Source organism: Nymphaea colorata, chromosome 11 (genome assembly GCF_008831285.2).
Source record: "Nymphaea colorata isolate Beijing-Zhang1983 chromosome 11, ASM883128v2, whole genome shotgun sequence".
Lineage (NCBI taxonomy): Eukaryota > Viridiplantae > Streptophyta > Magnoliopsida > Nymphaeales > Nymphaeaceae > Nymphaea > Nymphaea colorata.
In genome coordinates, this window is record NC_045148.1 from 7,091,788 (window position 1) to 7,103,037 (window position 11,250).

General features: G+C 38.7%; 2 protein-coding genes across 2 annotated transcripts; both read left to right on the forward strand.

Moving 5' to 3' along the window:
• The first annotated feature begins 506 nt into the window (after window positions 1–506).
• On the forward strand, window positions 507–4,419 carry LOC116264719 (NEP1-interacting protein 2-like). The gene is made up of 5 exons (XM_031645076.2): window positions 507–884; window positions 1,872–2,023; window positions 2,301–2,384; window positions 2,942–3,094; window positions 3,849–4,419. The coding sequence occupies exons 1-5, from the start codon at window positions 779–781 to the stop codon at window positions 3,972–3,974; spliced, it is 621 nt and encodes a 206-aa protein (XP_031500936.1). The 5' UTR covers window positions 507–778; the 3' UTR covers window positions 3,975–4,419.
• Window positions 4,420–6,523: 2,104 nt separating this feature from the next.
• Window positions 6,524–9,704, forward strand: LOC116263766 (pentatricopeptide repeat-containing protein At1g11290, chloroplastic-like). Its single transcript, XM_031643546.2, has 2 exons — window positions 6,524–8,067; window positions 8,152–9,704. The coding sequence occupies exons 1-2, from the start codon at window positions 6,866–6,868 to the stop codon at window positions 8,861–8,863; spliced, it is 1,914 nt and encodes a 637-aa protein (XP_031499406.1). The 5' UTR covers window positions 6,524–6,865; the 3' UTR covers window positions 8,864–9,704.
• Window positions 9,705–11,250: the final 1,546 nt, after the last annotated feature.

Here is an 11,250-nt window from a genome sequence, read left to right on the forward strand (position 1 = left end):
CATGTCATTATCTTATTTCTTTAATCAAGAAGTAGACAGAACGAGAGGGCGGTCAAGATTATCCAGGAACAACGAGCTTCACGAATTTTTAGTGGTTACGCAGCACTTTCAAGACTCTTTGGGTCCAGTTTTTCCTGCAGCATTAAAGGCCTAAACAACATGTATAACAAACAATGAACATGTAAAGAAAGACAGAAAGCTTTGAATGACATGACTACGGGGACCAACACAAGTTGCTTTATAAATAGACGTTGAAACTGGGACCGTTATCTATGGTTACATGTTTCATGTACGAACATAGAAAAAAGTAGTAGTTTGGAGAAGAAGTCCAAGAAAAGGGAATCAAGACAAGATGAATGTTGGGAATCAGAAGGAACTTTTACACTGTAAAAGTCAATTTTGAATATCTCAGGAAGGTCGTTACTGAACGACAATAATGTACAGTGTACTCTTCCTGCTGCTATAAATGCAACTTTTGCTCACTTTTCCATAAGACAAGGCAGGCAGAGCTTCCCCAACCATTGTCTTGGAATTCTTTTTCCTTCTGTCCTTTCTTCTTTGCATTACCGATTCTGTCGTACATCTTCTTGCCTTCTTAGAATTATAGGGACTGTCTGCACTGCGTTGCCCTTAGATCAGTTTCAGCCAAAATATCTGGAAATTCTGATCTGTTATTCCCACTCAAATTTTCTTGAGATCGGCTTTTCAGTTTTCAGGTGGATCAGTAAGAAGAGTGCCGGGCACAAGACACATTACTGATTTCACCATATCAGTCGAGATGACTACGTCGGTCGCTAGCTCTCCCCATATGAGAATAGGATACTTGATATCCACATTTGTCGACAAGGCAGCATTTGCTGCACTTACTTGCATCTTTGCTATTGGTAATTTCTTTTTTCGTTTCCTTTAGCATCCTTGCAGGTTTGCAGCGTCTAGATGATCCACATTAAAGTTGAAAGTTTTTCAAACTACACCAATTTTTTCTTGGACTGGAGAAGATTTGGATGAAAACATTCAAATGAATATTGCATCATATTTTGCACCCTGGGACACTATTATGCTGCACTCTATCTGATCCGGGCAATGCTTTACAGACAGTTTAAGCTTCGAATGAGCTGCTTGAGTGCACTCTCTATCTGATCCGGGTCATTTTCTTCCTATGCACCTTCTTCACATAAAGAAAACTAATTCGCGTTTTTCATGCTTGAATGTATTTCTTAAAGAAACAATCGAAAAAGAAAACAATGGAGCATCTACCCAAGAAGTTGAAGGCAAATAGAAGTCAAAAATCCTTTTGAAGACTGTTTGAACTAAATTAATAATTATTTTTACCAGAAAAATGATGAAGATGTCTATTTGTTCGGCTAAGAACTCAGAGGTTATATATATCGAGAGAATGGAGAGAGATTTAGCACGTGGTGAGTGGTATTGGCCGCCCACAGTTTCAGTGTAGACAAGAGGTAAAACTGGATAATGACCTACCGCTATCGATATCCAACGCATCACACAGTAATGGTCTGCCTTTCGGGAGATGATGAGGCATGACCTGGCATTAATTATGAAATGGTTGCTTGCTTTTCCTTTTCAGTTTCTATTCGCTTCAAATTCCTTATCTCTTTTTGCCCTTTTGCTGGGATCAACTGCTACCCCCTTTTGCCCTCTTGCTGGGATAACTGTTATATCAGCTGCTATCTTTTTTTGCCCTTTTGCTGAGATCAACTGCTCTATATATATATATATATATATATATATATATATATATATATATATATATATATATATATATAGAGAGAGAGAGAGAGAGAGAGAGAGAGAGAGAGAGAGTTCCGTGGAATATTGTTCAATAACCATTATGAAATTAATTTGTGCAGCTGGTGCAATTGTTGGGGTTGCTGCTGGGGCTGTACTTGGTCCAGTAAAGGGAGTTGGATGCTATAAGGGTGCCAGAATGGGAGCTTTCAGCGGTACTATCCTGGCCGTGGAGATGCTTCAGGCAACAAGCGGGCGAGGCCGTTGGTCCCTGGTAAGCCCTCCCCCCAGAAATATAGCAACCGTGATCATGAAAATGTGGTGCAAGGGAGGGTCAAGTTAACGAACAACGACGTTTGTCTGAAACCAAGACAGATGATGAAAATATCTATCAACTTTTTTTTCATTGTTTTCCTTTTTAAGCGTGTATTCTTGGTTAGTTGGTTAGGTGTCTCTTAACTAGAGTCACCATTTAATTTTGCCAATATATATGTATATAGTGCAATTATTAAGCATGTTATGACATCTCTCTCTCTTTCGATCCCTTTCAGATGGAAATCTTTCTTAGCTTGGTGAATGGAAAAGCTTTCCAAGAATGGGTTGGCGAAGCATTGATGGCAGACCATGAAGCGGAGGTCCGCACTTCATTGCCCTTTCTACCTTTTATATATCAGAACCCATCCAAGCCCAATACTTTATTTTTTCTTCACCCAAACTGGTGCCTTGTTTAACCTGCAACAGGAGGAGTTGAAATCCTCCGGCTATCCGGACTCTCCGGCCTCTCACCAGATGCATGATGCATGTGTGGGATGCTGGAGCATCTCAACGGCCGGAGAAATGCAAGATTTCTTCTTCTTTGTTAAGATACAAAAGATTCTAAAAGTCTAGAGTTTTTTAAAGTAGCTATGTTTTGAAAACCCATATATGTGTACATTCCTAGGTTGTGATCAACGGTGGTTGCACCTGTGCAACTAGAAATTATTAAGAAAACTTCAGGAAGCATTCTTTTCCGATGCTGTAATTTAACTATTGTTATGCACTTTTAAAAAAACATCACTTAAGTATCGAAGCTGAATTTGATTTCAAATGACATTTATAACTTGTTGAGATAAGCATAAGGCTATATTTGTTTTCTGTATGTAACTGGTGCATAATTACGCAAGCTCTTATATGGTTGAAACTGTATCTGCAGGTCAGTTTTGAGGACCACCTAAGTCTATTAGACTTTGGCAGCACGAAGGGGATGCAATCCGAGTCAGTTAAGAGGCTTCCGGAATTTGTGATCAGTTCCCAAGAGAAGATAAGAGCGTCAGCAGACGAGATGCCGTGCGCTATTTGTTTGCAGGTAGCGTTCTCTTTAAGAACTAAGCTGTTTTCATGGGAAAATGAAACACTTTGCCCAATTAAATTAACTGAACTAGAGGAAAAAAGAATCCCTTGAATCATTTTTCACAGCAAAATATGCCCCTTTTCTCTTTTCTTTCTCCGGAAGCAGTTCAGATGGTTAAATTTATCTGAAACAGCGACCTGGTTCTAACCGGAACTGGAAAAGAAGAATTGTGGTCCACGATTTCTTAATTGGCTTTTAAGATAGTGGGACATGTTATAAGTGCGTAAAGGGTTTAGCCTCAAGGGGCATAGCGGAGTTGATCGAGTTAGGGGTTTGTACTAAAACAGTTCTCTAGTTCAATTCGCGTGGACGTTATGTTCCTGTGTCTTAAGGCGGTAGGGCGCGGCATCCAAGCTGAAGGGTGCACCGTTGCTATCGTTGACACCGACGCAGCTCAGGACCCCGAAGGCAAAGAGAATGGGATCGAGCTTTTTTCGGGCGATGGGATTAATACCCCTTGCTCACCCGAAAGTGCGTAAAGGGTTTAAAACTTTCAGCGGTACCTTCTTAACAAAATCCTTTGGCGTGTGGAAATATGACTTTGCTACTTTCTAGACACAACTAGAAAAGGTGATTGATCGTATATATATCAAGAAAAGCGCATCCAAATTGATCGCCCAATTCGTTGCAGCTCCATAAATCTTTCAAATGATCTATTTAACACTCTAATCCTCTCTCTCTCTCTCTCTCTCTCTCTCTCTCTCTATAGGATTTTGAAGAAGGTGATATTGCCAGGAGTTTACCCAGATGCAGCCATCATTTTCACTTGGTCTGTGTTGATAAGTGGTTAACAGTACATGGATCCTGCCCTATGTGTAGACAACATGTTGGATGAGTCCTGCAATTCTCCTGCTCTACATGATGGAGTCAATTTCAACAGCTTGCAGTGGCTGGACTTGGAGTTGCAAGAGTACAATCTTTAGCATCTCTAACTGGAGGCTTCGGGATAAAATTTGTCACTTCAAGTCCTCTTCTAATGGGAAGTCAAGCATGGACCAGAATTGGTCTGTTTGCTTTCATACACCAGAAGAAATTTGCATTGTTCGTGGAAAGATTGCCTAGGCCTGCTAAACTACAACAAATAACGATGGTATCACATAGTTTTGAGATTCAAAACGTGAAGCGTAGTCTTCTAAACCGACGTGAAGCGTAGTCTTCTAAACCGTATTTATCGGGACAAGTGATACATTTGACAGAGATATTTATATGCAGAAAAAAGGGTCTTTTCTTCTGTAAAAGGCAATTACTTGTTGCCTTAATGGTTGTAATATATGAACGGTTTAAACACTAATTGAGAAAGAAATATTATACATATACTTTGCATATATACTTTGCATATATGGACATAACATGCTGCAAACTTGTGACTCTACTTTCACATAGAGACCAACAAGTTTATGGGTGACCGGGGTTTTGGTGCCTCAAGTCGAAACCCCTACCTAACCATTTATCTTCTTACGGTACAAGGTCTGCTTTCGGTGTCTCAAGGTGTCGTTTTTGTCGTTTTTCAATGGGTGACTGGGGTTTTGGTGCCTCAAGTCGAAACCCCTACCTAACTATTTATCTTTTTAGGGTACAAGGTCTGCTTTCGGTGTCTCAAGGTGTCGTTTTTGTCGTTCTTCAACTTGCACATCAGTCACTTTCTTATTTACAATATAGTTAATGTCATAAAGCTTCAAAATAGAAACTAGTTCTTGTATCCACCATTGTATCAACCCCCTTGGGGATACATAGAAACCAACATGTCATAAACGTGTTTTTGTAGTTGCAGCTTTTGTGATCTGTTTCTCAGTAAAATTGTTTGAAACAAATTGTTCTCCATATGATCGACTGGTCATCTGTCATTTTGCAGTAAGAGATGCTATAGTTTTCAGCTTTTTAATGTTATTTTTTGAGATGAACGTAACATCAAGGAGTGCATTCATGCCGCTGCAAAAATTTGGTGAAGAGAGCACAAGCTCCAAAGGAGAAGACTGTCGGATTTTTTTGCTTTACCTTTCGTGGAAAACTCTCCCTTATCTTATCATGGGAATCGGTGGTACCTGCTTCACAAAAGTAGTGGAAGGGCACAGAAAAGAGGGTGGGTTATATACGCCACATTCATGTATGTAATTTTATGCATCATTTTATTAAAAAAAAAACCTATAATTAATACAAAAAGAAACTTTTTGTAAGGATAAAAACAAAACTGTAAAAAAAAATGAAGATTCAATAAAAATAAAAGTAAAATTTGTTAGTTTCGTATATGCATATTAATATGACCAATATATCCATATTAACATAAAAAACCATCTTTGTTTTTTTGTTTTGCTTATAGTTTTATCTCATTATTTAATAAATATTTTCTTATCTCATAAACATTATTTCATACTTATCTTGAGTGTTATTTCATACATCCATTCATTATCTTATAAATATTCTATAATCTCATAAATATTATCTCATGCTTTTACATTTCCTCTATTATGTCATTATCTCATAAATTTTTTGTTATCTCATAAACATTATTTTATACTTATATTTTGGTGTTATCTTATATTTTCGTTCATATATTATCTTATTATCTCTTAAATATATTATTATCTCATAAACATTACCTCATACTTATATTTAGCGTTATTTCATGCATTTGTTTATTATATCATTATTTATCTCATAAACATTATCTCATACTTATTTTTGGTGTTATCTCATATATTTATTTGTTTATTATTTCATACATCTTTTGTTATCTCATGAACATTATCCCATATTTGTTTGTATTTCATACACATTTGTTATCTCATACATATGCATATATAACGTTTAGGCATAAAGTAAATATACATGTTGTCAGTAGGCTCCACCCAAAGCATATGCGGGTGGCGTATGTAACTTAGTCTCCCCAATGTGTGACACAATTTTCAAGTATTTTTATTTTGCTCATTGCTATTCATATTTTAAAAAGTTGTTTGAATATCTTGTTTTTTTTATATATATATAAAAGCAGTAAACTGCATTAACTAACTATAGCACGAGATCGAGCTACATCAATCATAACCTCATCTCCTGAAGTCATGTTTATGATTTCTTACTAAAAGAATTTACACTCTTGAATATCTTGTTTTTTTTTTATATAAAAGTGATTTAAAACTGCATTAACTAACTATAGCACAAGTGGAGCTACACCAATCATAACCTCATCTCCCTAAGTCATGTTTTTACAAGTCATCTTCTCCAATCAAATATGATAGTAAATATTTAATTTTTTTAATTAATAACGCCTTAGTCCATCTCATATGGGAACATGTATGGAGCCTAATTCCGATCCTTTATATCTTAGGCTTTCTGAAAAAACTGTTTTTGATAAACACTGGTTAAGACCATAGTTGGTAAAGTGCGATACTTTCCATGACCTTTAATTTGCAACGCGACGCAAACGGGGAACTCGCCGAGCGCAAGCGCGCTGGGATTCTGGAAAAATTGTGGAATGGAGTTGTTCAAGATTGATGCAAACAGGCAACAAACGTCTTTTGAGTATCTTTCCACGAGTTTCTTGGTCCGTCGAATGCCGAGAGTATCAGGGATGAACGGGGGGTGTGTTTTTCGCTCTGCAATACGTTGGATTGGAGAGCATCCGCGGTATCGGTGACGGAGATACGAATTGTTCACTTCGCGCGAAATTCCGGCTTCCAAACTGAGAATCTCCCGACATGATAACAAGTCAACCAGAGGACTGGCCGGAAAATGGCCGGAGAAGCATCGAAATTCCGGCGGTTATTGAAGAGATGCCAGGGAATCGCCGAACTGAAACAAATTCATGCCCATTTCATCCTATCTCCTCATCCTCAACCCCTAAACATGGCCACCCTTATCGCTCAGCTATACATCAATTGCGGCGTGGCCTATCTCGACCACGCCGTTGGGATCCTCCGTCAGGTTCCTAATCCGAGTCTCTACCTCTACAATGTTGTTATGAGAGGGTATTCAGAAAGCAGAATCCCCTTCAAAACCATCCTTTTCTTCAAGGAGATGGTTGGTAGCGCCTTGAAACCGGATAACTTCACGTACCCATTTGTATTGAAGTCTTGCACTCGTTCATTTGCATTGACGGAAGGCATTCAGATACACGGATTTGTGATAAAGACAGGGTTTGATGGTGATGGTTTTGTTCATAACACGTTGATGAACATGTATGCTGCGACTGGTGAAGTTGATACATGTGAGAAGCTGTTCAATTCTTCTAGTTTTAGAGATTCGGTATCTTGGAACACCATGATGCTGTCGTATGCCCGTAGCAATCGCCCGTTGTATGCTTTTGAATTGTTCAAAATGATGAAATGTGACAAGATTTCTGCTCCTAATCAAATTACCATGGTCACGCTTTTGGGGGTCTGTTCTCAGCTACGGAGATTGGATCTCGGCAAATGGGTTCACGGCATGATAGAATTGGAGAAAATTGAGTACAATCTGGTTTTAGAAACTGCTCTTGTCAATATGTACTCAAAATGCGGAGAAGTCGATATTGCTCGACACCTGTTTGATAAAATGTCTGTGAGGAATGTTGCATCATGGAATGCGATGATTTCCGGCTACGCACGGAATGGACAGCCAAATAATGGATTAATCCTTTTTGACTTGATGAAAGATTGTGGATTGATGCCTAATGAAATTACCATGTTATCGGTGGTTTCATGTTGCACCCAATTGAGGGATATTGAGATGGGTAACATGGTTTTGGATTATATGCGCAGCCAGAATATTGTACTGTGTAAGAATTTGCAGAATGCACTGGTTGATATGTATGCAAAATGTGAAGATATGGAGTCAGCTAAGAAATTGTTTGATGAAATGAAAGAAAGAGATCAAATTTCGTGGGCTTCCTTAATTGGGGGATATGTTCGCTCTAGCAGATTCAATGAAGCTATACAGGCTTTCCAGCAAATGCAGTTAAGCAATGCAAAACCTGACGCAGTCACTTTGATCAATTTGCTTAAATTGTGTTCTGATCTGGCTGCCTTGGATCTTGGCAGATGGGTGCATTTTTACATGGATAGAAACAAAATATCTGACCTATACTTGAACACTGCTCTCATAGACATGTATTGCAAATGTGGAAATGTAGCAGATGCAATTGACGTTTTCAACAGAATGCCAACAAAGAATGCCATGTCATGGACAGCAATTATATCAGGACTTGGGTTGAATGGCTGCAACCAGCAAGCTCTCAAATTTTTTGCTGAGATGCAAAGGGAAGCCATGGTTAGACCAGATGAAATCACGTTCATTACAGTCTTGGCCGCTTGTAGTCATGCTGGTTTGGTCGAGCAAGGGTATCACTACTTCCACATGATGACAGAATCCTACGGGATTGAGCCAACAGTTGAGCACTATGGTTGCATGGTTGATCTTCTGGGACGAGCAGGATTAGTACAAGAAGCACAAAAAATGGTGCAAAAGATGCCCATGAAGCCTAGTGCTTCTGTGTTGGGGTCACTGTTAAACTCATGTAAAATTCATGGACAGTTTAAGATAGCTGAGGAAGTTGTGAAATATATTCAAGAAACAGGAAGTATTGTTGGTGCAACTTATGTGACTTGCTCTAATATATATGCTGATGCTATGTTGTGGGAGGACGTTTACAGACTAAGAAAGGATATGCAGATTTCTGGGGTGGAGAAGATACCAGGAGGTAGCTTAGTTGGTTTAGATAGCGGTGTTCAAGAATTTCTTTGTGGGAGATGAAAGCTTTGTAGAAGTTATGGCACGTGGATACAGCTGAAGACATGGGGACAAAACCATTTATTTGAAAATTCCAGCTTAGATAATTTCCATATCAAAAGGATATGGAGATTTCACCCACTTGGCTTAAAGATGAAGTATAAGAGGATTTTGGAAACGTTATTAAGAATGGTGGGTGAAAGGTGAGGCGTTTAAGTGTCTGCACATGCATCTTGTTAGTCATTCTGAAAAGTGTAATTATTTTAGCAGTTGCAGTGCCTATTGTGCTTGCACTTTGCAAATGTTTTAACATGATGACTGACTTTTCAGTACAGAAGAGAACTGATTTGAACCCTCATTTGAGTGACTATTGAGGTAAGCGTCAATGAAGATAAGAGACAGTGGGATAAGTACTTTTGTCTTCCGTACTCATACAATCGGTCCTGGTTCTAGTGCACCCAAAAGTCAACCTTGGTATATTGGTTCAGTATATTGTTTTCCTATCCTCTGCTAAGCAGCATCAACTTTCTATCCTGGAAACTGTGAAGATGATGTCCAGCTTCAGGGGAATTCTTCGTAGGCAGTCCGAGCTCAGGCGTGTAAAGATCTCTTTAATGTCATTTGGCACCATGCTTCTTTTTTCAGCAGGACTTATGTCGGATGCTCTTATGTATGAGAAGGTGCATGTTTCAGAGGCCAGCATGAGAGGGTTTAACATAATTTATTTGTTGTGGCTCTTCTAAGGCCTTTGTTGTTTCTTCATAACTTGTTAATTATGCATTTAGAAAATTGCACATATCCCACCCCGACCTCATAATCAAATTATGTTCACTGTTTCATAGAGCCAACATTAGATTCATGACCATCATCAGGCATTATAAGGGATGAAGTTTATCTCTTACTACATTTGATAATGACTCATTGACCCAGTTCCTTGCATTGACCACCTTTCCATTCACGATCCTTATTCAATCTGTATTGGTATGTGGAATTTTCTATATCTGTACCTTCCACCTCGAAGTTGCATTTTGGCATTTCTGTGGTCAGGCTTTTTAAATATTTTCTGAAGACCACGAATTTTGATGCCAAGAGTTAAGCGTTTAACAATTGTAATGTCTAAAGATGCACATGGAGCATAGACATGCAAAGAGGAGTATATTTGATACAACACAAAGCAAAGGCATATTGAAGAAGGACAAGGTGCAGCTGTGCCTAATAGCGCATGATTCTCTTACACACGGTCGACGCACTCATACTCCCCTACACATTCCTTTTTCCTCTGGAAGTGACACATTCATCATGCCCTAAACTCTCACATGCTCGTATTCTCTCTTTCCAAAGTTGTCTAAAAGAAAGGTGAAACGTGCTGGTTTTGCAGCTAGTTGTACTCTGGATGCTTTCTTTGATTTGCATTAGGACCCACACAACATGGTTTTGTGGTTTCTCTTTTTATAGTCTGAGTTCTTACATGGTCAGTTTTATTTCATTTTCGCCGTCATTATGTTCCTCTATATCCTCTATTCAGTAAAGGAATTTAGTTTTAAGTTTAGGTAACCAATGTCATGCCAAACGGAAACACCTTGAAGAAGTAATGTCTGGACTACAAGGTCACTCCTCCTGAAGATTGGATGGGTAAAATCTTTTTGTAATTGATGGCAGCTTCAGTCTAGTTTGCAATGGTCAAGCACATGTTTGTGCAACGCTTGCAGAATCCTTCAAGCTGTATATTTGTCCTCTATATTTGCCCTATCATTGTTTATTGAACATGACAGATAACTGGATACATCATTGCATATTCTAGGCGACCAGATGGAAATGTAGAATATCGGATGACATCTTTGTGGACGTTAACACAAGAAGGTTGGTTTACTTCACTTTGTCTCAAAAGATCAAATAATTCACACATCAAACCATCATATACAGGTCAGCCTAGAGCTTTATTCAACAAATCACGCAAGCAGGACTTCCTTCATCCTTAGAGCGATAAAATTTAAATTTTCAAAAGCTCAAGGTGGTGCCATGCCCCTTGCCAGCCCCCCTTGGCTCCGCCCCTGGTTAGATAACTAGGGCTTCTGTGGTTCGAGCCTCACTTAGTATCAAGCAAGACACAGGGTACATTTTTGTCATTAATATTCATTAAAAATCTTAGAGATTATATTATCTGACTATCTTAGAACGTGATACCATGTCTTAAAATCTTAAATACATAACTGTTTCAAAGGGAAGCATATAGTCATCTGCACATGTGAGGTGTTATGAGTCGAGCTGACTATATGTTTTTGGGTAATGGGGAACATAGGGTGCGAGAACACTGAAACTGTCATGGATCTGAACATTTGGACGGCCATAAGTTCAGCACCAGTGGTCAAATTTCAGGTGAAACGTCAGGAGCAATCTTATACTTAAACCCT

Coding starts and splice junctions, on each gene's coding strand:
- LOC116264719 (XM_031645076.2), top strand. CDS start 779: ATGACTACGTCGGTCGCTAGCTCTCCCCATATGAGAATAGGATACTTG. Junction 885..1,871: donor TACTTGCATCTTTGCTATTG/GTAATTTCTTTT, acceptor TAATTTGTGCAG/CTGGTGCAATTGTTGGGGTT. Junction 2,385..2,941: donor TGGCAGACCATGAAGCGGAG/GTCCGCACTTCA, acceptor CTGTATCTGCAG/GTCAGTTTTGAGGACCACCT.
- LOC116263766 (XM_031643546.2), top strand. CDS start 6,866: ATGGCCGGAGAAGCATCGAAATTCCGGCGGTTATTGAAGAGATGCCAG. Junction 8,068..8,151: donor CAGGCTTTCCAGCAAATGCA/GTTAAGCAATGC, acceptor GGATCTTGGCAG/ATGGGTGCATTTTTACATGG.